The sequence below is a fragment of the Ctenopharyngodon idella genome, chromosome 14, assembly GCF_019924925.1.
Source record: "Ctenopharyngodon idella isolate HZGC_01 chromosome 14, HZGC01, whole genome shotgun sequence".
NCBI classification, from domain to species: Eukaryota; Metazoa; Chordata; class Actinopteri; order Cypriniformes; family Xenocyprididae; genus Ctenopharyngodon; species Ctenopharyngodon idella.
Genome location: NC_067233.1, coordinates 8,974,743 through 9,002,136, shown reverse-complemented (window position 1 = coordinate 9,002,136; position 27,394 = coordinate 8,974,743). Strand labels below are relative to the sequence as shown.

General features: G+C 38.1%; 3 protein-coding genes across 18 annotated transcripts in view; 1 reads left to right on the top strand and 2 right to left on the bottom strand.

Annotated features, from left to right (window-relative positions):
• kdrl (kinase insert domain receptor like) overlaps positions 1–11,604 on the bottom strand; it is a 53,333-nt gene extending 41,729 nt beyond the window's left edge. The window contains exons 1-2 of the mRNA XM_051859757.1: positions 11,118–11,604; positions 1,232–1,328 (exon numbers count right to left, since the gene is read on the bottom strand). Of these exons, the coding sequence (XP_051715717.1) occupies positions 1,232–1,328; positions 11,118–11,187 (167 nt within the window). The 5' untranslated portion in view covers positions 11,188–11,604. The remainder of the gene's footprint in view (positions 1–1,231; positions 1,329–11,117) is intronic.
• Positions 11,605–13,759: 2,155 nt separating this feature from the next.
• Positions 13,760–24,371, top strand: tex11 (testis expressed 11). 2 transcript variants are annotated; one of them, XM_051859740.1, is made up of 29 exons: positions 13,760–13,903; positions 14,136–14,251; positions 14,458–14,542; positions 14,713–14,792; positions 14,988–15,068; positions 15,209–15,319; positions 15,500–15,580; positions 15,709–15,794; positions 16,394–16,451; positions 16,727–16,822; positions 16,929–17,010; positions 17,100–17,178; positions 17,278–17,429; positions 17,779–17,864; positions 18,187–18,324; positions 18,432–18,534; positions 19,007–19,131; positions 19,295–19,380; positions 19,476–19,529; positions 19,614–19,654; positions 19,729–19,803; positions 19,891–19,961; positions 20,098–20,214; positions 21,825–21,897; positions 22,007–22,156; positions 22,753–22,861; positions 22,981–23,101; positions 23,461–23,628; positions 23,997–24,371. In XM_051859740.1, the coding sequence occupies exons 1-29, from the start codon at positions 13,876–13,878 to the stop codon at positions 24,066–24,068; spliced, it is 2,724 nt and encodes a 907-aa protein (XP_051715700.1). In that variant the 5' UTR covers positions 13,760–13,875; the 3' UTR covers positions 24,069–24,371. The 2 variants fall into 2 exon arrangements, with proteins under 2 accessions (XP_051715700.1, XP_051715699.1); XM_051859739.1 differs by having other exon boundaries at positions 23,461–24,371.
• Positions 24,360–27,394, bottom strand: part of dlg3 (discs, large homolog 3 (Drosophila)) — a 97,121-nt gene continuing 94,086 nt past the window's right edge. For all 15 annotated transcript variants that reach the window (XM_051859742.1, XM_051859752.1, XM_051859753.1 and 12 more), the window contains one exon: positions 24,360–27,340. In XM_051859742.1, the coding sequence (XP_051715702.1) occupies positions 27,234–27,340 (107 nt within the window). In that variant the 3' untranslated portion in view covers positions 24,360–27,233. The remainder of the gene's footprint in view (positions 27,341–27,394) is intronic.

The following is a 27,394-nucleotide window of genomic DNA, read 5'->3' as shown; positions in this document are numbered from 1 at the left end:
CATGTTTCAAACAGTGCTTGTTTTTAAAAGGGCACATTAAAAGAATCCCAGTGGAAAATCAGACATATCTCACATACCACCACTGTTGCCTCTAGACTGATGGGTCATGCAACTTCACTCTTAAATCTCTGTCCAGAGCCAAAGACAGTATCAGCTTTTTGCTCACATGACCTTGTAGGGAAGCATTACATTAGTTAAGCTTCTGCAGGGTCAGCATTCCTGGCATGACTGCAATAGCAAGAAATGCTCTCTCAAACTCTAAATGATGTGTATGTTTCAGAAGCCCTCGCCCACTTTTCTTTCCTGCAACAACTGGATTTTGATACGATGGCTATTTTGGGCCTATGCTGCTTTTCTGAGAACCTCTCATCCCATGTTAAAGTAAAAGCAAATGAGTTTAGTTTTGAAGAGTGATGGTATGAGATCTGTGTTTTGATACCAGCTGCAGCTCAAGTTCTTAAACAGTATTAAAGGAATAGTTCACCTAAAAATGGAAATTCTGTCAACATTTATTTACCCCTCATGTCATTCCAAACCTGTATGACTTTCATTTTTCTGTGCAAAAAAGATACTTTGAGAAATGACACAGTGTTTTTTGTAGTTTGGTTACAACTGTTCTTCAAAATATCTTCTTTTACGTTCCATTCATACAAGTTTGGGACGACATAAAAGTGAGCAAATGATGACAGAATGTTGATTTTGGGGTGAACAGCATGTTGTGATTTGGATACTGGGCCCCAGCATGAAATTTTGGTGCTGACCACATTTCTTGACTAAATTGAACAGCAAAACTTACCTGATCATTTTCAGTAAAACGTTTTTTTTTTTCTACAAAACCTGAAATGCATTGCTCCAGGTACATTTCACTGCACTTTTCAAGAGGCACTACAATTTAATATAATTTTTTTTCTCCATTGCAAAAGTTTAAAAAGTGTAATGTCCAATGACTGGTACTACATAGCATGAAATGAAATGAAATTAGCATACCCCCTAAATTATGATGTTGATGTTTTTTTGTTTTTTTTTTGATAGTAAGACAGTTTTCAAATGGCTAATATAAAAAAAAATGGTAGTTTTATATTATTCTGAATTGAGTTGAATTTATTCTGTCTGAATATTGGAATGCTTATACAAATTTTAGGTAGTGTTCAACAGCAAATTAATGTATTTTAGATGCACAGAACATTCTGTGTGTGTTTGTGTGAAATGGGACAGCAGAAGGGCACAGTACCTGCAGATGAGCATGAGTGTGCCACCAACGTGCTGAAGGTGTGTGTCTCCGGCAGGAATCAGCTGTGGGTCAGGCATACGAGATCCCTCAACCAACCCTACAGAAAACACAATATAGCACAACACACAGTCAATCAGAGACACGCTAACATCACAAGTAAATCACAAACAAAGCTACAATGTGGTCAAATCTACAGCCCTGAATACAGTAACATAACACTGCGTCCTAAGACATAATGTAACAAGTTTCCACTTACAAAGTAACTCTCAAGAGTGAGTTGTTCAACCATACAAGATGGGTATCTCTCTAGAGAATTGTAATACAAGCATGAGGCTAAACTATGGTTAAGCAGACCAAAACCAGAACACTCCAAGAAATTACGGGATGCAACATTTTGAGAGCATTCCAGTGTGATTTGGAGACTCTGATTCAGAATGTTATGCAATAACCATTACGCTTCCATGTGGTGCTCCAGAATCCAGCTCAGTGCAGTCAAGTCTGTGCTGGACAGGTTTAAGCTGGCAGAGATGTGGAAACAGTGTGCCTGAGCGTGTGTACACATTCTAGACAAGAGGAGGGAGGCCAGATGTACAGCTGGGCCCCCCACAGAGGGGTCACCTCTGTCAGCATGTGTGTGAGAGAACAAGGCAGACCCAAATGAATCAGATGTCCTTAAACACATCCTTCACATCAGTCAGTCCTCTCTTTCTGTCCTCTAAATAATGCCACCTTTTTATACTCTGATGAAGAGCTTCATTTAACTCAGATCTCTTGAGATCTCTTCAGTGTGCTATTATTACAGTGAAGGTTTACTGCTGGTCTGAGGCCAGGTAAAGCTGATGATAGGAGCCAAGAGTACGCTTGGGACAGGAAGTGGTATCATTCCCCCTGCTGCCCAGGATGGGTGACATTCATTTCATATGTGATTTCCTTCTTTTGAACCTACTCCCTGACCGCTTTGTGCTGTGGCACTGTAATGCAGGTTATTTGTGTTGCCAGGCAAAAACGGTTTTGTATTGATTTTCCATTTTAAAAGCGAGTCTTCTGGGAAACCTTGCCTGACAAAAAGACCAGCTTAGGGTCTTTTGGTACATCTTAAAAAAACACTGTGACAGATGTGTTGTAAAGGTCAAAGACTTCCATCTAGTGCACGTTTACATTGAAAAACAATGAAAAAGCAATTCAAAACCAGTTAAGTAGAATGCAAAGACATGTTTTGTGTGGACAGCTCCATATTTTTTATTGTTTTTCCCGTCTTTTCCAAAATCTTGACATTTTCAGCACCTCGTGCTTCGCGTTTAGTCGCCAAATTAAAAGAGGTGTGTACATCTCATAATAGTTTTGGTAAGTATTTGAGTAAGAATCTCTTGTAGAACAGTCAGAATTTAACTTAAAGTCCCCCTGAAATCAAACTTTAAGTTTTTTAACTTTTAGTATGAATATGTTACCCTTAAGGTTATGAATAAGCTGGTGTGTTCCATCACATTTAGGAGATATAAGAATTCAAAACTTACATTCTCTCACTTCCGCTAAAATGGATCACGGATTTTCATGACATCACCGCGGACCTCAGCTTCTCATCAGATCTTCTGTCCGATTAAACGCTCTCTAGAATCTAAAGCGTCCCACCCCCTACAGCAGCTGAAATTGGTTACTTGTTCACACATTTACTATTTTCTACATGGTGAATGGCACATAGTGCACTAAATAGGGGATAGTGAACGATTAAGACAGTGTAAATATGCTTTCCATTGAGGCGAATGAAGTCTGGTTTCACATTAGTGTCATGTGAAGCGCACACACAGTTTGCTCCAGTCCAGAGACATGAGAGCACAGAGCGGATCAAATGCGTGAGTCAGCGCAGACCACAAAACGTATCGGACCCATTTGAATTCTGCACAGAATGTTATATTTTAAAGTGATATAGAGGAGATTAGGAGGATAGAGATTAGAAGGAAAATGAGGTTTTACAGAGCTCAACAGCTCTGGCTGAGCTGTTATATAAACGGGAGGAGCTGTTCGAAATGTCCCACCCTGTGTTCCTGTTTCAGTTGAAATTACATCAACACATTGAATAATGCTGCCCATTCCAAGGCACTTCAGTGGGCTTTTAAGATTGGAAAGTTTTGTAATACAGAGTCAGCGTCCAAAACACAAGCTGATTTCTAACAATTGGGACGATAATGGCATTGCATGTTTATTCTCTTCTCATCTACACCCAAATTACTTCCTTAATCTCAGATAAAACACATTTACAAATAATAACTGACAGTCATGTATGTGTACCCATGAAGTCATTATCAGTACATTATCTGACCAACAGCTAATTGTTTTATATATATATATATATATATATATATATATAAATGACTTAAAAAACACAGCTGCATTCACAGAATGAACTTACACACCAACATTGCCACTTAATATGAACTTCCTCTCAGTATGCTACAACATCATTGTTGTTTCACAGTCCAAGGTTAGTTAAGGGGAGCGGATATAGCCGGAGCTTTCCACGCAAAGTACACACCTCTATCAGCTTGATATTATCCCTCTGCCCAGAAGAGACATAACCAGACATAACCACAGCTGTCCTAGTCAAAAAATAACCTCCCCTATGGTGACTCTCTATTGCGCTGGAACCTTTTTCACACATCTGTTCTGTAGATATTTAGACATCTTCTTAGAGTTGTAGAAGATTTACATTTAGACATGAATTAAAACACATTAAAAATGTCTTTACTGTGATGTTGGTGCCTTTCATGAATCATGACATAGACAGAGATTAAATGGTGTCAAAGACAGTAACCTTATGCAGGTCCACCTCCCATCTCAGACAAACACAATCCATCATGAAATCCATCACATGGACAAAATGTACTACATATGTTTTATGAGTCATCACTCATTCTTGTCAGGATGTTTTCAGAAACACAGTACATCTTAATCTGTAACATTAGAGTTACAAGAAGATGCTGCTCCCACTGCACTGAAAGAGACATATTAGTCAGCTTGAGTCTAACTGGTTTTGACCCCTCTGAAACGTGTGTTTACCACACAGAAGCTTTAGTCTGATACCAAATACGTTTTAATGAGAATTATGAATTCCTGCTGACATCCATATTCTTATTTTCCCTCAAAGCCTCATTCACAGATGTACGCCTGCACACAAACATGAACGGTGAATCACATCCTATAAAACCCCACAACTCTCGCTGTCTAAACAGCTGCCCTGTTCAGCAGGGGCCCCCAGCAGCCCACTTAAGAAGAGCACTTTCTCATAAAAACCTCTTGTCTCTGTCCCTGTACACCCACGTATTCCCACAGCCCCCCACCTGCCCCTGATGTCTGCCCAGTGCTGACCTCAGTGCGCCACTTTGCCCCCCTCTCCAACAGCTGTGTATTGCATTCCTCCAGCACAGAGACTGAAAAATGGCAAAAATGAGGCTTGTTGTGGTGCTTCAAGGGGCCTGGGACCTGGTTTCCATTAAAGCCTATTAAAAATAAAAGACAACCATAGAAACATGAAAAAAAAAACAAAAAAACAGCACTGATACTGCGTGGGTTGCCATACTCTGCATGATTAACAAGTAAAAGACATGTCACTGTCACAAGGCAGGCTGTGTTCCTGCTGACCTCCCACAATCATGCAATTAGTCAATCATGAACTAATAGAGGTTTGTGTAGTAATAGATGTTAATAGTTTTGTAAAGGAGAACAAGAGAATCTTCAATTCAAATGAGGAACCTTCACAAAGACGTGTATTTGCACTTTTTAAATGTGCAAGTGTGAGATGGGAGGGACAAAAAACTCAAAATTAAATCAAAATGACGTGTGGGTTTTCCATGGAAAGCTGACTTCTGAAGCACAATAAAAAATATATATTAGAAATGTCTTGGAAACATTTAAACCAACAACTGTTGAGCAACCAAAATGTGTCATTGGTCCCTGGTGGATGTTAAAAAACTGGAACCTATGAAGTCAGATGATGCTTGAGATTTTTTTTTACAGACATAATTCAATTTACTTGTGTACTGTCTTTTGTAGAGAGGAAATCCTGTCACTGCCCAGTAAGCGTTGGTTATAATATGCGGAATTCCCTACTCTGTGGCTGGTACAAGACTGCCTGTGCTTCCCGTCCACCCATGTGATGCACAGTGCCAGTAAGGCGTTCTCTTAGGACAGGGCAGGGGGAATCTTTTTTGGGCTTACACAACAATAGAAATTCATTAATCCTTTAACCTTGCTGCAATATCCATTGTGATTTCAAAGCTTTACTAGCAACGAAGGCTTCTTGATAAATAAAAATATCGTCAAACAATAGTAAGCATGTCCATAGGCACAGAATCGAATATCAGGCATCCGTTGAACATGACCAATCGCACATTAATTTCTTTCCTGTCTTTTTTGGAAGAAGACAAAGTACCCTATTGGGACATGTAAAATGTCTGTATTATGTCTATATAAGCTGACTATGAGTCAAAACATGTTTTGTAAGATATATTGTATTAGGAACCTCCAGCATTTAACAAAACTGGCCCACATTGTCGTAAAAACTTTGACTGTCATCTATGATTATATCATATATCATGTAATATATCTGGTAATGTCAGCTAGTCATTACTGCCACAATAAACCCAGACAGATCAGGTCTTGTATTGTTTATTTTGCGGTAATGACCACCCAGATGTACATTATACCAGTAATTATGCCTGTTTACCAAGTTAAAAAAAATGACATACTGGAAAAATAAAAAATATTGGAAATATTCATTTGAGTTTGTTATTATTATCATTATGTGAGAAGAGAGGTGTCACAAGAAGCATGAAATGTATAAGAAAATATTTGAAAAAATTAAAATGACACAAATGACCAATCACAATCAAGTATTTCAGAGAGCTGTAATAAAATGCTATAATATGTCTGCTTATAAATTCATGTGGTCAGACAAAGCTGATTATTCTGCCTCTACTAATTATAAAGCTTTTACATAATGTTATTTGATGATTGATTATCATTGGTCTAGACTGTCACACAAACAACAGCAAAACAAATTCAAATGTTCAAAAAGCAGACTTATCGGTAAACGCTTTACAAAACTAAAGACCACCCACTAAAAAAAAGTTGCTACTACACCTCCAACTGTGCTGCCTGTCTTCTCATTCATTGAAGTGTTCTCTTATTGCAAGTCCCTCTGCTACAACCACTGCTCCCTGCCAAGCTGCTAGGTTAAGACAACAGCAATGGAGAATGCATATTTTATTAGTTCCTGGATTGGTCTTTGGAAGGTGCAGTCAAAAACCCAACACATGTACACACAACCTGTATGAATAAACGATGGTTAATTAAACAAACAACATCTGGCTAGGCTGAGTGGTAATTCTGGTCATATTTGGCCAAATAGTCTCCATAAGTGGATTTGAATCCAATAAGCTTCCACAATATGTTCTGGAGCTCAGGGGATTTTGTTGTTCTTCATGCTGGAGATTCTTCTTGAAATTGCAATATAACGCAACATGGGCAGCCATCACATTTGTGTGTCAAAGGGAAGAGACAACTTGGAAGAAATACCCACATGGTACAAAATTGTCTCCAAAGCACACTGCCTGAAGTTCTTTGGCTCAATTACTAATTCTGACAAGTCTGAGAGAAGAGAAACATGTCATAAACAGCACTTTTAATGTTTCATGCAGGGGAAAACTGGGGAAAAAAAGATTGCAAATGTAAAGAAAGCAAGCAAGAAAGCAAGAAGTCTGTGCACAGTCTATACTCGTGCGCCACCCCACCGCTGTGGGATGAGTGGATGAGCTTGAATTGCACTTGGCTGACCCCTACCTACTGTATTCCTCCCAACGTGCACTGCTGCTGAACGGCTCTTCAGAAGGAACACTACAGTTCTTCCTGAGCTTGAAAAATAAAATGTAATCCTCACATAAAGCAAGTTTAACCCAGGCACTACACATGTCTAGTACATGTTCAAACAATTATTTTGCCAACCATATTCAAAGTTTACAGTGATTACTAGGAATGCACTGAAATGAAAATTCTGGGCCGAAACAGAAACTTCTGGATGCACTTGGCCAAAAACTGAAAGCAAAAATGCTTTTTAAAAATTATTTATTTACTTATTTTATATTAGCTTTTTTTGTATAACTGTATTATTTTTAGACTTTTTTATGAAATTCAATCATTTTAATGAAAATACACAAGCCAATAAAATAACCACACTTTTTTTTAATGTAACACTAAAATTGGACAGAAAATATATAAATATTAAATATCAATATATTATTCTTTATTTTGTACTATGCAACAGAATCAGATTTAAAGGGTTAGTTCACCTAAAAATGAAAATAATGTAATTTATTACTCACACTCATGTCATTCTACACCCCGTAAGACCTTCGTTCATCTTCAGAACACAAATTAAGATATTTTTTATTAAATCCGATGGCTCAGTGAGGCCTCCAATAGACAGCAATGCCACTGAAAATCTCAAGATCCATAAAGGTACTAAAAACATATTTAAAAAAGTTCATGTGAGTACGGTGGTTCTACCTTAATATTATAAAGCGACGAGCTTTTTATACGCGATGGCCAATCTCGTGATGGTCGATTTCAAAATGCTGCTTCGGAGCTTTACGATTCTTTTGTTTCGAATCAGTGATTCTGATCTCCTATCAAACAGCTAAACTGCTGAAATCAGCGACTTTGGCGCTCCGAACCACTGATTCGATTCGTAAAGCTCTGAAGCAGTGTTTTGAAATCGGTTGTCACTAGATATTGTTGAAAAGTCATTATTTCGGGTTTTTTTGGCGCAAAAAAGTATTCTCGCCACTTTATAATATTAAGGTAGAACCACTGTACTCACATAAATGGTTTTAAATATGTTTTTAGTACCTTTATGGATCTTGAGCTTTTCAGTGGCATTGCCTCACTGAGCCATCGGATTTAATAAAAAATATCTTAATTTGTGTTCTGAAGATGAACGAAGGTCTTACGGGTGTGGAACGACATGAGGGTGAGTAATAAATGACATTATCTTAATGACATTATCTTATCTTAATAAACCTTTAACAGATTAATTTTTTGACCAATTTTCCAAATAATATATAGTCCTTCAAAGCTATTATTATCAGAGCATGTGAGCAGAGCGTAGCGGGAGCAGATCAGTGAATGAGAGGGTAGCGTCATTTTACCAGCGTTGCCCAGCACAGCACATCATGTTACAGCACAGTAGGGCTACTGCAAACAGAAACAAGTATACTACTACATAGAAATTTTATGTAGGCACATTATTTGAGCAGACTTTGCTTTTCCAATGAGCACGAGCGGTACACGAGCAGAACGTTCACATGGGCAACTGAGCAAAGCGCACATGCATAGAGTGGAATATTGAGCAGAGCGTCACACAGCGCAGTGATAACGGCTAGAGCGAGATGTCTACTTGCTGACAGCAGTGTGTCTTGTATGTATTGGCAGTAGCAAGTACCGTACTTGCTCTGCAGCAGCAATAACCAACAGTAGCAGCATAGCAGATCTATTCCACCAAGACCAAACATCAATATTGTCATATCCATTACCATGCCAAACACTCCGAGAGTTATCAGGACAGAAATAAAATTTAACAACTATTAAGTTTGTGATAGGTCTCAATGGCCTACTCCTGGTAACCATTTTACAATTTATGGCCATTATCCAGACTTTATTTTCTGTATAGAGCCATATCTCTGTTACACAGCATACATAAATGCTTTCCATCTGCAGTTACTGTATGCTTCGCTTACGTGCTTATGCATGCAATGTGAAACGGCCCTAATCTGTCAAGCCAGTAATCAAATCTTTTTTATACTGTAAATTTGTGATGTTAAAGAAGCCAGTACGAGTGTGCTAACACGTATTCAGTGTGTTCTGGAAAGTAATGTAATGAAGAGGTTTCTCAGATGTGTAAAATTCCTGGAGCAAATTTTGAAAACAGAGCCCTGGGCAATATCTGGATCGTTTCAAGATGTGTTATATCTACACAGAGGCATTATTGAATATTTCTCTTACTTAAAACAGACTTCCTTCTCATTCCTGTAAGTAACTTCTAACAGTCAAGTTAAGATGTGTTTCACTTCTCTAAACATGTAAAATCCAATTTATAGATCTAGGGCTGAGTTTGACTAGTGGCTCTGACTCACTTTGTATTTCTTATGCACTTTAACAGTTTCAATTTGATGGACTAGAAGGATGAATCATTAACACACGGGAAATCAAATGGATAATTTAACACAATTTATCTAACAAAATGTGTGATACAAACATCTGAAATGTAATAATCACAATGCACCACCACAAATCAGTTAACATGACAGAAGAAAAGTGGCAAACAGCTCATCTTCATGCCCTATTTCTGACTAATGGATTAACCATACACCCCTGACATATAAAATATAATGGCATGCTCTTCCGCTCTACCATTGTCTTGAGGTGGGATGACTGACACACATTTGGAGTAAAGGAGCAAGCAAGAAGTCTGGGGAAGGAATCTTTACTCAGGTAGCGTGTCACATTTCCGTGACCTCTACTGCCAGAACAATTCCAGGGTGCCTCCTGCCTCTCCATCCGCTTCCTTCATGTGTCTTTCCCACGCTCGGCGTGAGGACAGCGAAGGAAATCTACTTGGAGACCTTGTAGACAAAGCTTGAAGACCCAAAAAGTCATGGGGGGGAGCAGTATTTCCTCTGTTTGGTTGAGAGTAAGAGCTGCTGTTTGTTTGGACAGCAGGAGGAAGACCTGTATCTGTAGTGCACAACTGCTATGTCAAAATGAACAATGGCATCCACCTTTTACTATCCATCTTGTTATAAGGAGTTGCAGCCAGAAAACCAAGCAGACAATACACTTTCTCATGTAAACACTTCTGAAACTCAACAACACTGGAACTGGAGATGTGCCCAAACTACCCATTTACAATAAACTGTTCTGAATATAAAAAAACCACACCTGATATTTCAATCACAACGTGTTCATTCTTTGAATAACTCAACTAGTCCCAAAGGGTAGAAGAACGCAAAAAGTACTCACTGACCTACTGTTCTTCCATAACAAGCTGTGGACCATTTAATCAAATTGACCATATGATTAGGGTCTCCGCAAATGAGTAAATGTCAGTAAAATGATTTAAGCCCCAGCATGGATAAAGCACCTCCTGTGTGCTAAATGAGCGATTTAGTTAGTGCTAGAGTACAGAGCACTGATGGCTGAGTCTCAAAACCCAGCTGCCAAAAAAATTTGGGAACCCCGAACGGATTCTTACAGTGTATTATTTGTCATATATATGATCTCCAAAATACTACACCAAAGAAAATCTGAGTAGGTAGGCAGCTCGCTTGACATCCAAGTAGGCCATTTGAGACTTGTGTTAAAAACTCATCATATGTTGAAAGTGTTTTCATCAGTGTATCAACATATTTGCCCCCCTGTTACAATAAATGGAATTTCTACTAGTTTCTCAGTTGTCTTCATCAGTAATTAAAGTCAAAGTTTAAAAGTGCAATGAACTCATGAATGCAGGTCAGTGACATTCAAGTTTAAATAATAGACCACCCAACATTTTAATGAAGAAAGTTCTCATATTGTAATATATACACTAAAATGAACTTTCAAATAACATCAGAACAAGTCATACAACTAAATATTAATTCAATGCCATATGTGATCATTTTATTCTAGCACAACACTAAAATGTTTTCATTATTTTATCCACATTTGTTTCTATCCATTTACTTCGCAGATCAGTTAATGAGAACAACTGAACTTCAAACCGCATCTGTACAACAGCAGCCCAAAGAAAGCAAATGATCGCGTGCAGCTAGTAAAATGACAAAAATCACACACTTACCACTTGAGAAGAGATTAAAAAGCAGCTGAAGAGTGAAGAAGCCTTTGACTGAGGGTTGAACAGAAGTCATTTCGTCCGTTAAAATAACGTTCCGGAAGATATTCCGTATGCTGTCACTTTATATATTTGATGTGGTTGTTGTAGTCCACCTGGACTTAAATGTCTCTCGATGTAGAGTTATATACGTATAGTTCCCGTTGATATGACAGAGATTGTTCTTTCAGTGATGCCTCTATAATGAAAATGTCTCGTAGTCTCTCAGTGACTGTAAAGGTATCGCATGGTACTGCGCCTGCCCCGGTACAAACACGAATGGAGCAACTCCAAACTACTCCCGGAGGGCAGGTGCGACGTTTGCTCTTCCTTCCTAAAACTGAGTGAATGAAATTTCAAAAACTAGACTCTATAAAGAAGGTTTAACAATGAAAACAACTAATGCCAACCGACTAATAAACGTTCCCACTGCCTTCGGCTTTTCTGCTGGGGTTTTCATCTCGAAGGCTTTATATGAGTGAAGCAAGGACGGAAGGACGCAACGTCACCATAGTAACTGCAGCGATACTCCTAGTAAACTCCACGCGCACTTTCCTGCCTTTAAAAGATATTGGCTTAAAGATAACGATTAAGATATTTTTACTTGTAAGAATCTGAATGTAGTAAATGTTCGTGCTATTTTTGTCCGCTTTAATGAAAGATGTATTTCATCTTAGTGAAATGTCCCACCCAAATGGCTCTTGAATGTCAAAGTAGGCATATTCAGCTACATTATTTTAAACCAAACTATCGACCCCCGGGAGCAGGCTACCTAAAATATCTAGGTGCAAAGGTAAACAGGCATTGTCTGATAACATAGCAGCCAAAATACCTTGCAAAAACATTTACAGGGTTTATTTTTAACTTCAGTAACAGGACGTGCAGCTAATTTTATATCAAAGTAAATAATCACAGGGCTTCTTTTCACCTTCCAACACCCCATGGTGAGTGGATGCACCACAGACTGTTTGTCTTTTTGATGACACAAATGAGGACACACTCCCCGCAACGTATGGCAACATATTGTCCTTCCTTCTGTATCACTTCACAGAATAGGATGGTCAATCCGTCGAACAGAAATTAAAATTTCTTGTGTCAGAATACAGTTTAATACTGTTTATTAATGATTGAGGTATAATGTTAATGTGACATGTGGTTTTCTTCCTTTAATATTGATTATTGATTGGAGGATAACGTGATTATAAGGGCCACTGATAACAGTTTACCAGTTAATTTTGTGACTCGAAGTGAAGGTAACTGTTAATGTTATGGATTTAGTTATCTCAACCTACTTTTGATATTTCATAATCATTTTATTCTGCATTATTTAATATATATAAATTATTGGTATCCCTTTAGTTTAGGGTCCAATTCTCACTGTTAATTAGTTACTTATTAGCATGCATATTACTAGGATATTGGCTGTTTATTAGTACTTATAAAGCACATATTAATGCCTTATTCTGCATGACCGTATTCTACATCCCTAATACCTAAACTTAACTACTATTAATAAGCAGTAATTAGGAGTTTGTTGAAGCAAAAGTCATAGTTAATAGTGAGAATTGGACCCTAAATCTTTTGAGGTATTGTTTGATATATACTTTTTGAAGAAAATCTACTTATAGCCAATACATTTCTGGTGATGTTTTCTGATTTGGCAGCAGTGATCTTTCCTGAATCTACTACAAAATAATATTTAGCTAGAAACTAATGACCTTTCAAACCCAAGTACAACTGTGAGGTGAAGTATTTTTAAATCTGGCACAAACATATAAATATGTCTGTTTATTATTATTTATGTAGCAGACTTTAGGAAACCTTGTGTGCATCTCTCTGACCACATGTCATAAGGATCATGTTTGTTTTTTCTTTCTCCTGTGCAATCAGGCTTTCTGAACTGATCACACATTTCCCTCAGGCCAGCACGGCAGCTAGATAAGACTCAGGCAAAAACAATTGCTGGAAGCCGAGCACTGAGAGGAGTGGGCTTTTAAGACATCTTATTTTTGAATCTAGTGTAGTGAACACAATAAGAGACTTCACAACCGATTCTGTGTACGCAGCTTGAGCTCTTTCCTTCAGCTCAACAATGACCTCCCCTGTTAAAACAAAAACCCCAGCATTATCATCAACGCATGCTTTCTTTGGGGTGAATGAGGTTCTAACTACCACCAAGGCGATGACTATCGTGCTTAAACAATGCTATTATGCCATAAGGTCCAAACCTTTCAACATGAGAGAGTTGAGAATTCTAAATATATATCAGCATGTACGCTTGAAAAGAGCAGTTGTTCAGCTATCTGAAATGATTACTTAGAGTGCTTATTTTTGAGACTTGCATCTGTCCTTTAGGATATATTTTAATTTATATTAGTATTATTATTATATTATATCCTCTTTTGCACAGAACAAATTGTAATCTGTGATGTTACTCAATAACTTTATTGTTGTACCAATGATAAGCTTTGATTTACCACGCCAATAAAGCTGCTTAAATCTGAATATGAAATATTGGAAGGAAAGGTGACTTACACATAACCGTGTGTGAGACACCACCTTGTGGCCATACAGCAGTATTGCATTCGGACTGTTTTGGCGGTGGACGGTCGCGAGAGGCTTTTTTTCAGTCACTGTCACACAGAAACTACTGACAGAATATATTCGATAGTTTTAAATTACGTTACTCGACGTGTGTATTAAAATACACAAAACTGACCGTAATATGGAGCAATTTGCAGTCGATGTAAAAAGTAAGAATATATTTTGTGGTAATATGAAGATAGGTGGTAACGTTAACGTTAGTTAGCTACGTGAGGGACAAGCTATTATGCAGGTTTACAAAATAATTAACCTTTTATGGATATTATTAGTAATTTTTAGTATCATCTATTTGAATTATTTCAGCTTACCTTGCCGAGAAGTGATCTAACACAGTATGTGAAGCTGTTTTGTGTTTGAAAATTGACTCGGTGTCTTTCACAGACCTGTCTGAGAAGCTTCTCCACAGACAGAGCGATTCAAATTTAGATGAGGTGATTGAGTCGCTCTTCAAAGAAATTTTAACTCTAGATGGAGCAGCAAAACTACAGGATTCACAGGTGTGTAAAACCAAGCTCAGTTGAGCTCTATGGAAGCCCTTAGAGATCATGTGTTATTGTTTTTTCTGTCTTGTTTCGTCACTATCAAGCTTTCATTTTCTCTACATAACAATTTATTTATTTATTTTTATGTTAACAAATAGTTTATATACAGATCTGGTAAATATGCTTAGATATTTAATTTTAAAAAATATAAATTTTTGTAGTTGGAGGAAATCGCCATACAGTTTTGGAACTGGGCTGTGACCAAACGTGTTGGCTCAACTATTACAGAAGAGCAAAAGGCCAAAGGTCAATCTGTTTTTCTATTAATCTGTCTGGAGTGCCAATCAGTCTGTCTGTTTTTTGTCACTGATATAGATATTAATTTGTTCCCTCCTAACATAATAACAAAAGAAAGTTTATCCCCAGAAGTTCACACAGATGTCAATTATTTGATACACTACAAACTCATGTTTCAGTGCGTCATGTGGCATGCAGACTTCTGTATTCATGCGAGCCTGAAAACCCATCAGAGAATATTGTTCGCAAGCAGATACTGGTTAGTTAAATGATTTTGCTTACTATTTCCAGCAGTTTTATTTGTTTTTAGCTTATACTAATTTAACATTCATGCATTAGACAGTGATGAAGGGGTTCAGGTTATGGCACTGTAGATTTGTTAATTTCCATCCCTTGTGCATGTTCCTGCAATATTTTATTGTTTATCACTAAAACTGAAATCTCTGTTCCTCAGATGGCCAGTAAAACAGGGAGAACATGGCTTGATTGTAAACAACCCGAACTTGCTGATGTTTTTTTGAGCATGGCTGTCAATGTACGTATGAATGCAAAGAAAAAAACAGACATTACGTGTATGCCAGTCGTACGATATTGGAGCATTGAAAATACCCGTAATATTAATCACATTTATAGTGACTCTAAGAACAAGAAACAAAGAATATGTTACTTTCACAGAGCCTGGAGACTCTTTACAGCAGACTAACTTCCCATGGAGAAGATATAAACGCACCAAAGGGAGACATAGAGAAAGACTTGCTGCGGGTTTTGTCTTATCAAGCTGAATCTGTGAGCAGAGATTGCTTAGCATGACTATAAAGCCTAAAATTAACGTCTAAATGCTGAAACGTCTGGATCAAATGTGCACATTTATATGCATATATTTATTCTTTGAGAGAATTTAGGGTAATAGGGTATAAATATGTTTACCTTTTTAAATTTAAGTTATCTTGTGTGCATTCTGTATAGGCAGTTTCTCAAGAGCAACATCAGGAGGCAGTGTCATGCATACAGCGATGTAAAGAAATGCTTCTCCGTGTCCCTAAAGAGGTGGACAAACAGTTGCTTCACAGCATGTTTAGTGGTGTCATTGGTTTATTCTGATTTTAGAGAGAGATTTTGAAAATACAGACTATAAAAAGGAAATAAAAACACATTTTTTGTGAAATCTCCTTTAGACTGGCTATCTCTCTCTCATCTGTTACAACTTTGGGGTTGACACTTACAATCAGGGAAAGCATGAAGAGAGCACATTTTGGCTCAGGTAAGGATCTCTTTAATACATTATTGTTCAAAAGTTTGGGATTGGTATGATTTTTTAATATTTTGGAAAGAAATGTAGTATAAGCAGTATTAAAAAAATACAGAAAAGAGTAATTTGTTTAATGATAGTACAATTTGAAATAACTCCTGTGATGACAAGCCTGAATTTTCAGCAGCCAATCTTCAGTGTCACATGATGCTTCAGAAATCATACTAATATGCTGATTTGATGCTCAAAAAGCATTTATTGTTATTATCGATGTTAAAAACGGATGTATTGCTTAATATTTTTATGGAAACTGATACTTTTATGATCAATAGAAAGTGCAAAAGAACAGCATTTTTTTTTTTTTAAATAGAAACATTTTGTTCAGTGTAAATATCTGTACTGTCACGTGATTAATTTAATGCATACTTGCTGAATAAAAGTGTTAATTCCTTTCATAAAAATCTTACTGACCCCAAACATTTGTAATACTACAATATAATTATTAGAATTAATGTAATTGAAGTGGTGTAAAAGTATTGATACTATTAAGACATTTTTCCATGCTTTGTAAGATTTCTTTCCAATTAACATATACTTATTCTGCATTTCAGCCAAAGTTATGATATAGGCAAGATGAATGTGAAATACTCGCCAGGATCAGAGATGCAAGTAAGACAGTACAGTGGGGTCAAAAAATCTGAGACCAGTAATGAAAATGTTGCATTTAGAAAAATGTAATATTTTTTCTCATTACAAACTATATCAACAGCATAATAAATTGAGTAAAAAATGTCAATTTAATTTACTAACTTATTCACAAACTCCAAATTCTACAACTGTCTGTTTATTTCAATATTTATATTGAAATTTGAATCCCAGATTTTCAGTGTGGTCTTTTTTTGAATTAACTGAATGCGTTGCAATCTTATTTCTCATTCCTTCAGGCCAAAGTCTTGAGACTACTTGCAACAGTTTATTTGGAGTGGGACTGTCAAAAGTACCTGGAGAAAGCTATTCATGCTGTGAGCTTGGCTAATAAGGTAAAGCATATTCCTAGTGCAACCAGATCTTGTCAAAGTAAACCAGATTCGACTGTAGCACACGCCATGCTGTTTTTACATTTGGCCTATTCATTTTTCTTTTCAGGAGCATATGCAGTTGTCAGGCCTCTACCTGAAGATCCGTATCTTAGTGAAAAGCTGTAGCCCAGATGAAGCAGTAAAATCTGGTGAGCCCAGTTACTCTGCTGAAATCAGTTTGTGGATAGTATTTTTTCCACCCCACAAAAGTTTCCCTTCCTTTTCCACGTCCTGTCAGGGCTGTCAGAGTTACTGGACTGTGAGGTTCCACTGGAAGTGTGCTTGAGCACAGTAAAACTGCTCGTCGAAGAGAACAGGTATGATCTCTCATCTTTCTAAACAGGCAACCAAAAAATTATCTGCTTGAAATCTGCGCTTCAAAGGTCAGGCATTACTTGAACATGTTGTTGTTTCAGGGAGGCTCTGGCTTTTGACTTCCTGAAGAGAGTTTGTCAGCACTTTGAGTCATCTCCTGAACTGGGCTCTGCTCTGCTCATGCATATAGAGCTGCTGCTGCAGCGGGACAAAGAGCTGCTGGCTAAGCAGAAGATCGAGGATGTTATCACTGGTACTAAAAACTAATTATTTTGTTTGTTTGTCACCAAAAATGTGTTTCACGTTTCATGAATGTGTCTGCATGACCAAAGCATGAGCTGTCTCTCTTTTGGAAAGCGGCCGGGAGCAGCAGCTCATTTGCATTTAAAGGGACACACACAAAAACTGCGTGTTTTTGCTCACACCCAAATAGTGGCAAATTTGACAAGCTATAATAAATTATCTGATGATGATTTTGAGCTGAAACTTCACAGACACATTCTGGGGAAACCAGATACTTATATTACATCTTGTAAAAGGGGCATTATAGGTCCCCTTTAAACAATTCTTACTGAATTGTGCGTTTACTTACTGTTTCCTAGGACATTACACTGGAAAACAACTAAGACCACAGACTCAATCATCTCTCCACCTTCTGCTGTGGGATAGAGCTTCCAAAAACTTTGAAGTAAGTTTTACATGTTTATTAAGGGGAAGGTGTACTTTATTAAGTACACCTTCCCCTGTCCGTGTGCATAGTTGGTCATTTACTTTGCTTTATTACATTTGGATTTTGAAACTGTCACTTGCAGTTATTTTACCTGTACAAAAACAGTCCGTTATAACTGCTTTTTAACTAGTATTTATCATATTATTTTAATGTAAATAATTCAAAGAAAATAACTTACTTCTGCGTTGCAAAATAAGGTGGATATTACATTATGGTTCCAGCATGAATCAAGTAGTTGTGAGTTCTGTGAAACAGCTGTCATGTTTGTTGTATTCTATAGGCCAAGAACTATTCTGAAGCTCTGCAGTGGTATAACTACTCACTGAGTTTCTACAAAGAGGGTGAGTTGGATTCCAACCTTGCTAAACTGCAAAGAAACCGATCCTCCTGTTTCCTGCAGCTGCAACAACTTGACAAGGTAGTTGGCAAAATAATGAAGGACATCTCATTACATGCACGAAAGTTTGTGTACAGTACATACATGTTTGCTGTAAAAGTTGTCACATTATTTAAATCATTTTGAAGGCCAAAGAGGCTGTAGAAGAGGCAGGAAGGATTGATCCAAACAACATTTTCACACAGTTCAACATCTACAAGATCGCTGTCCTGATGAACAATCCAGAGAAAGGTAATGGAGATTAAAATTTTTTTTATAAAAAATCAATTCAAAAGTTTAGGGCTAAAAGTTTTTCTTTTTTTAAATGCAGTAAAGACATATATAATGTTATAAATTTCTATTTTAAACAAATGCTGTTCTTTTGAATTTTCTATTTATCAAAGAATCATGAAAAAAATGTATCATTGTTTCAAAAAATATTAAAGAGCACAACTGTTTTTAACATTGATAATAATAATAAATGTTTCTTGAGCAGCAAATCAGCATATTAGAATGATTTCTGAAGGGTCATGTGACACTGAAGACTGGAGTAATGATGCTGAAAATTCAGCTTTGATCATTGGAATAAATTACATTTTAAAATATATTCAAATAGAAAAAAAAATCCCACCCACCTAATCATTTGAACAGTAGTGTACAAATGGAAATCAGCCCCAGACATGATTTTTTAAAACAGATCTTTTGATGTGAATGTCTGTGAAAGCTGCTGTGGCTCTGAGAGAGATTGGCGCTCTGGCTCAGACTCCAGTCACCAGTGAGGACAGACTGCTAGTGACCGAGAACGCTGCAGCAAACCTTCTCAGCCTGGCAGTGCAGATCGCCCTCGAGGTTGGTTATATTATACCAGATGAGACTTTTCTCTCACTATTGATCCTTTATATTCCTCCACAATAATGGTTCAAGACAGCAGTCACTGTGCATTTGGGGAGGTTAATATGCCACATAATTGTTGGTACCTCGGATGTACTTCATCAGTGATTTTTCACCACAGCATGAGCAGCAGGAAACAGCCATCAAAGCCCTAGAGAGTCTGTGTGAACACTCACAAGATGTTGCTCAAATCCTCACTGCCTTGAGGTCAGTCACACATTCACTGTGAGCTTTATATCAGTGAGCACAACTATCAAGTTTCTCTGCTACAGAAACATCATTTCTTTATCTTTCTTCCTTAGGTGTTTAGTACGACTTGTTCTTTCAACAATGGAAAACACCAGTGAGGAAAACAGGTTAGTAGATCAATGGTGCAGAATTCTGACGTTCAGCAAAAGCTGTGTCTCTATAGGTCACACTCGTATCTGTTATTAAAACAGGAATGCCAACTTGGATACCCTCTTGTCGTACCTAAAGACAGGTACGTTTAACCATAATCTTTCATTACACTCTGTTATTTTTCTCTGCATTGATTTATGCATATTGCGTTTACAGCTCTTCAGAAAGTTTCCCAAATCAGCCGTATTCAAGGCCAGGGAGCGGAAGAGGCCAACTGGTTCAGGAGAATTGGTGCTTATTCTTAAACCTCCAACTGTTGAGACACATTTGACTATTTGGTGGTTCTGTTTGATTGGTTGTGTATGTGTTGTCTCTCAGCGTGGAACTCAGCTCTGCAGTGTGAGCATAGTCCTATGAGGATGAGGGATTTCTTTCTTCTCTCCTTCCAGGTAAGGTCAAGTACAGTTTCTCTTAGAAGCTGTAGGCTAGTTCCTAATCATCTTAAGATGAATCCTCATGCTGACACTGCAGCTTTAGTTGGGTATAGTTAAAGTGTGACGTCTGATGTGCTGTCTGTCTGGGCAGCTGTCACAGCTGTGCGTCCCAGACCGAGCTGTGTTAATGGGGCAGAAGACGTGTCTGCTGATGGCTGCTGCTGCCTCTCTGGAGATCTGCAGGAGCTCTGATCACACTGAGCAACAGGTGGATCACACATTCATTTTTAGCAGTTCATCATTTTCACCTGACTAAACATTTACCAGTAGGTAAGAAGCGTTTTTCTTGCTTTGAACTGAAGTTGTGTTTAAATGCATGATAATATCAAGGCTTTGGATGTTTCTAAGCGAAATTCCTCTTTTATTGGCTTTTGCATTCTTAAGCTACGAACCCCTATTGTCCACACAATATTCAATATTCAAAGGACCTAGTTTCTATAAATTACATGTAAGGATTCCAGAAGCTTTAAGAGCTGAATATTCTTCAAGGTTCCCACTCTTTTTAACCAGTGACTCTTCCAGATATTAATGACAAATAGGTAAGGACTGGGAAAATAAGGATTTTATTTAAAAAAAAAAAAAAATTATATATATATATATATATGTAAACAATAAGTCACGGTTGAAGGGCGTTGTTAGGCAGGACGTGAAGCGGAGTGGCTGCAACCCCTTCAGCTGTGACTAATTCACGATACAGCACTAGCCTCGAGTACCTTATTGCTTTTATAAAACAGTTACTACACAATACAAATATTAAAGCCAGAAATATGTATCAATGAAAGCCTTCCTTCCGCTGGAAAAAATAGTCCCTGACCGTGAACAGCAACAGAAGTTACATTTTCACGCCATTAGATGGCAGCAAAGACGGTCTTTATGAGTGTGTCAGTCAGTAACGAAGACTTTTATATTGAAAAGACTGAATTGTTTTGAAAACGGAACAAGACGCAACTGACAAAGGCTTTGACTAGCGCTGTCAGTCACGGGAAAACCCCTTAACTGTTAAAAGGACAGGATAATACATCGGACATTTAAACAGATTTTTTATTATAAACATAGGACTGACCTGAAGGAAAATGCTAAATCTGAATGCAGGTAATAAACTCGCTCACTTGATCTCTTTCTAACAATACTCTTCTACATACAGTAAGCTTCAATCAACAATATCAGTTTACATTGCTAAGAGTGGTTGCTAAGGGTGTTGTGTAGTGATACACAGAACCGTTGGGTGCATCGTGAATAAAACACAGCTATTGACCAATCAGAATCAAGGACAGGAACTAACCGTTATATATATATATATATATATATACACACACCCAATTTATTAATTTACATTATTTTTCCAGGTCTAGAAATCTTTTAAAACTAGACTACCTTTGTATATCCAGGTTTTATCTGATTCTTCAAAGAAAATAAAAACAGTTGTTGAGTGGGTGGATTAAAATTAGAAATATCTTGCTTTTTAGTTGCTGTAGCTGATTTTAATATTTTAAGAAGTGTGTCGAGGCCACCTAGTGGGAGAACCACTGTTCTGGGGGCTGCAAAATTAAAATATTCTTTTTATATAATATTTAATGTGTACATTAAAAAATATATTATTACAAAACCAAAAATTAACAAATTATTATTATTTTAATATATTGACAGCCCTAGATTTGTAATTGAAAACAAGCACTTTTGCTATCATTTCAAGCAGAAGAGCAGATATGTGAGACTTTGGAGTTAGAAAGGTTGAAAACCACTTCTCATTATGTTCTTTGAGTGTTACCACGACTAACCAGCAGAGGGCGCAGTGTATAAATTCTGCTGTGCTTTCAGACCGAGCTGCTGACCCAGACTCTGGAGCACATCCAGCTCTGTAAAGAGATCTGGACAACCATCAAAGCATCAGGTGTCACATTTACTATTTATATTCTTTTACAAATGCAGAATTAAGTTATGCCCGTTTTTCCAGAATAACAAAGATTGTAAGAATTTTGGTACTTTCTTTCCTCAATTAGGCACTTCCCCTAAAGACAAAACAGACACATTACTGCTGCTCTATGAGTTTGAAGCCCGGGCCAAATTAAATGATGCCAAGCTTGAATCTGTCCTTGAATCAATTTTGGAGCTGGATCACATTGAGACCAAGCTGTTAGAAATGATCGCAGGTCAGCTTCTTGAACCATAACCTGAAATTCTGACTGCATATACAATACCTTTCAAAAGTTTGGGGTCAGTAAGTTGTTGTTTTTTGTTTTTTTTTTTGGAAAGAAATTAATACTTGTATTTAGCAAGGATACATTAAATTGATCAAATTTTTATTATGATACAAAAGATTTCTATTTCAAATAAATGCTGTTTTTTCGATCCTGAAAAAAATGCATCAGTTTCCACAGAAATATGAAGCAGTACAACTGTTTTCAACATTTATAATAATACAAAATGTTTCTTGAGCACCAAATCAGCATATTAGAATGATTTCTGAAGGATCATGTGACACTGGAGATGCTGAAAATTCAGCTTTGCCATCACAGAATAAATTACATCTTAAAATATATTCTAATAGAAAACAGTTCTTTTAAATTGTAATAACATTTCACAATATTACTGTTTTACTGTATTTTTGATCAAATAAATGCAGCCTCGGTGAGAATAAGAGACTTCTTTCAAAAACATTAAAAAATTTTACCAACCCCAAACTTTGGAACGGTAGAGTACAAAAGGACAATATAAGCTCTGATGGTCCTGTGCTTTGTGTCTACAGTCCTGGCGATGGAACCACCAGCCCATTTCCCCGTTCTGTGTAAGAAGGCACTGAGGATCGCCCTGTCTCTACACAGAAAACAACCACAGGCCGACCTCACACGCTGCAGGTCAGACTTGCCGAGCGTTTGTTACTTAAACAATGATGTTACCACACTGATAGATAACAAAAGACATCAAATTGTTCCTCATTTGACAGACACCTTACACATACGTGTGTGTGTCACAGTAACTGTTTACACAGCCTGATTCAGCTGACCCTGCCGAGTGGTGTGTCCGAGGTGCAGCCCTGCGTGTTGGAGGAAGTGTGGAGCTACTATGAGCAAGCTCTTTCCATCATAGCCTCTGCAGTGAGTTGGTTACGTTGACTCAGCAGCCGTCACATTCGCCCCGCAATTATCCCCATCTTTGAAAGAATCTCCTGTTTCTGTCAATGGGCTTTTAGTTATGCCTCAGTTAGCAGATGCTCCATTCACCAGCCTCTTCCTGCCAATTTGGATGCTAATTTGAAAATCTCGCCTGTATCCTTTATCTTGGACTAGCGTTGCAGAAAAATTGCCTAAGCATCAGGGTGCAGTTCTAAATTTGTGACCTTCACGACACAGTCGATATAAAAGCGCATTATGTCATTTGATTATGACGTTTGAACTTAAGTATCTAATTCCTCCATCAGAACCGTCACAAACGGACATCTTCTCTTCTTACACAGCCCGAGGACTTTCCAGAGCTGGAGATCCTGTGGCTGCTGACCCGAGCGTGGAATACAGGAATCCTGCTGTACAGTCTGGCCCAGTATCCCGAGGCCGAGAGGTGGTGCGGTCTGGGAATGAGCTTCCTGCGGCACCTGGGCTCCCTGCAGGACAGCTATCGGACTCAGGTAACACAGCAGGAGACGGATGGGCCGCTCTACAGCTGTTTGAGCACTCGACCCAAGGCGACGGATGTCATTTTCATTTTCTTCTTGCCTCAAGTCAGGTGTGCAAGCTGGGTTTTTTTTTTTTGTCACCTCAGTTGGAGGTTTAATTAGAGCAGCAGGGGTAGTTACAGCTATGTAGGTAAGTAGTTAAAGCAGCATACAATAGGGAGGTTTAGTTCAGCTATTACAGTTTAAACGGGTCATTTGGCAATAATTAATTCAGCATCTGAGTTCCAAGATAATATTCATTAAAAACATTTCGCTCATGTTGTTTGGTAAAAGAAAACGCAGCAAGGTGTGAATAAAATACATGAAATGTGACTCCCCAGATGGCGGGCCTGTACAGTGAGGTGTTGGACAGGCTGGATAAAGCAAAGAAGAATCTCATTATTGAGGAATGAATGATGGCAGCTTCAGTCGCAGATGGAGATCTCAGGTCTAACGGCACGTGTTTAATATGTAGTGTGAATTTCTGTGCAAGCTAAGAGATGTACAATGCATCTGAGGGTTTGTTCATACAGTTATGATTTCAAAAAATAGAATTTCTTGTATTCATTTAATCTGAAATATTTCTTTTTTTGGCAGTATTATTTTATTACCTGTCATCCGGTTATCTGTTTGAGTTGTCCTTGGTTGACTAGTTCAAGTCAAAACATCTGCATTGCGATACAAAACAAATAAAAATGCATGCATTGAAATCGTAACAGAGTCACATAGTTTATTTCCAAACAAATAAACTCTTGTCCAGTCCAAAAAAGAAAAGAAAAGAAAAGAAAACAAAAATGAATAATTGGTAGGACTGTGTTCCCTCCTGACCAGGATATAAAAGAGCGGTTTTCCTTGTGTCCTGATAGGTTGAACCACCTGTAATCATGGGGAGGACACTACTATACAATCAAAGGGTTCATATTTGCAAGCACTTACTGCACAGGTGTGCCGTCACATCAAAAACTCATAATCACTCAAAAAGACAAACCAGACCCCTTCCCTCCCCATTTCACGCTCATGCCTTCCGGAGCAGAGACCCTCATGAGTACGCCAGAGCTGCTCTGATTCAATCCACTTCATTAGAAATATAGTACAATGAATTAAAATTCTTTGGGCTTCACCAACACGGCTGACCAGCATCAATGGTCAGCTGCTTTTCCGCTAGTCACCTCGGAGGACCAGATCTATGCTAAATGAGTAATTTATGCTCCTGGTATACTTTAATATCACTCTACGGGTTGCTGTCTGCATGTCTTTTTATATATATATATTTTACATTTGTTTTTCATCTATACACTCAGACAAGTTCCACAAGATATCACAAGTAGACAGGCCGTATTGTAGGGAAGCTGGTTCCCGACTCACTTAAAAAAAAAAAAAAAAAAAAAAAAAAAAAAAAATGTTCTGATAGGCAGCTGTAGATATTTTTTTCTATCGAGAAATACCAACGTTACGGCACATTTGTATGGAAATTAATCTCAGAATAAATTCAAAGTTTACTTACCTGACATTTGTGATTTATAAAACATGTTTGTCCCAGTTGTAATCACACATGCATGAAGCACAAGTGAGGGGGGATATTTACACTTTACAGCTATCATACCCATTAAAACAGTCTGTAAGCAGTTTATAAATGGCTCTGTTCCCTTCGATTATTCCCTGAACTCTGGTTTTGACACAGGTATGACAGCTGATTTCGCAGAGACGCTTGGCAGGTGAGCACACCTGTTTAGAAAATGCCTGCGGGGCAGGGGGTGAGAGTGGGCCCGGGAACATCCCTCGCTTTCCGCGGGATCCAGACTTCTCAATACAGAAAGAAAGAATCGCCTTCTTGAGGGAGCAAAGAGATCGAAGGAAGTACTGTACTTCTGTATCCTTGAGCACCATCCCGTTCCATCACGATCTTGTTCTCTCCGGTTGAACCCAAGGGCAACCACAGACATAGTGCTTACAAAGTATTTCAAATAAAAAAGGACTAAATATTTAGAATACACAAGTATAATATATCAGCATGTCTGGGTATTCAGTTAGAGGAGAGGAAATCATCCCTTTGAGTTCTACTCGATCACAACATGATTGCGGCCCTTTTGTCGCCTTAAAAAAAAAAAAAAAAAAAGAGTTATCCATCAGATTCCTGAGCTCGCCAAGCTCGCCCCAGCACAAGGCTCAACACAGTGGAGTAAACATCAGCCCGGAAATAAAGAAGAAAAAAAATGGTTTAAAAGCTGTCATAGCAAAGAACAAATTTAATCAAACCATCGTCGAGTTCTGGGGAAAACGGTCAATTTCAGGCTCCACTAACGCTTTAATATCAAGAAGGACATCCAATACAATTATTGTCTTGATTCTACCCGTTTTAAGGCTGCGATCCAGGGCAGCTAACAGGACAGTACCTTGTTACCGTTCAGTCTGAAGAGAATATAGTCATGGTAGGCAGAGGAAGTGCAAATGGGCTGTCTGCTTTTCAACAACTCCAATGGCGGCCAAAATTGGATTTTGCTTAAGACAAACAAAAGATTCGCAAAAAAAGATTTCACAGAGGTAAGACACTTAAGTCTATTGCACTCACAAGTTAGGCCTCCAATAAGATGATGGGAAACTCACAAATAGCACTAAAATCTAGTCTCCCGCTAAGCACTGATAGGTTGAATAGTGTCATTCCCCCCAACGATTGACAGGAATTTTACAGAAGCGTTTATTCATCGTAAGGCAGTTTGGTGCTCTGCAGAGAGCCCAGTTACACCTCTCTACCCCCATCTTTAATACAGAGCAGCTAAAACCACAAGAAAGAAAGAACACAAAACCCAAAGACAAGTAAATGAAATCTAATCTCAGCCCTCCAAGTAGACAATTCTAGTGAAGTGTAAAATGTGTACCGTATCATTTCGTAGTATGTAATAAAATCTCTCCGTATGATTTTTATTTTCCACGTGATGTCAGTAATATAAATGTATAGACTCGAACACCGTTTTCCATTTTGTTCTGTCTCCGACCGTGTCGCCATACAAATGGCCAGGCAGCCGATCGAATAAAGCGAGCTGGTTTGTGAGTACTGAAGATCACCATCAGTTTTGAAGTTTCTCCGCTTATAAACAGGAGCAGTGACGGTACCATCAGCAGGCTTGATCTGTATCTAGTCCTCGTAGAAAACCTCGCACAGCATTCGCGAATGTCTTTTTCAATGAAACCGAATGAACATATACAAGGTTTCCGCTCGTGTCTCCATCTCCGACTCCCCGGCTCCCCGTTCTCGCTTCGGTAAGACGTTCTCATCATCATCATCATCATCATCAAGTCCGTCCGAAACGCATGAAAGGATTCGCTCAGGTTTCCCTTTTTTGTTTTACATGACAAAAAATTTCTTTAGGAATGGCATTTCCAATCTTGAATGGAATTGCTGAGAAACTCATGCAGGGGTGTGCACAGTCACAGTAATGGTGATAAGACGTTTTTCATTTGAGGGTAACATAATGATGACACTAAAACTTGATATGAAACATATCAGTGAAAGGGAAGGAAAGGTGTCGGGTGGAAGTGGGCGTAGGTGTCAGGCGGGGGGCTCCGTGGAGTCGGCGAGCTCAGAGCTTCTCTGCGGATGGGATCCAGATGTAAGGGCCTGACTGCTCCTCTATGATAAGCTTGATTTTATTATAGATCTCATCTAGTGAGTCACCCTGGACTATGGCTGTAGAGAGAGAGAGAGAGAGAGAGAGAGAGCAATAATCATACTACTGTACAC

Excerpts from the sequence above, each read along its gene's own strand:
- tex11 (XM_051859739.1), top strand. The coding sequence starts at position 13,876 with ATGGAGCAATTTGCAGTCGATGTAAAAA. Across the intron at positions 13,904-14,135 it reads ATTTGCAGTCGATGTAAAAA|ACCTGTCTGAGAAGCTTCTC; the intron begins GTAAGAATATAT and ends TGTCTTTCACAG. Across the intron at positions 23,102-23,460 it reads TTTCCATCATAGCCTCTGCA|CCCGAGGACTTTCCAGAGCT; the intron begins GTGAGTTGGTTA and ends CTTCTTACACAG.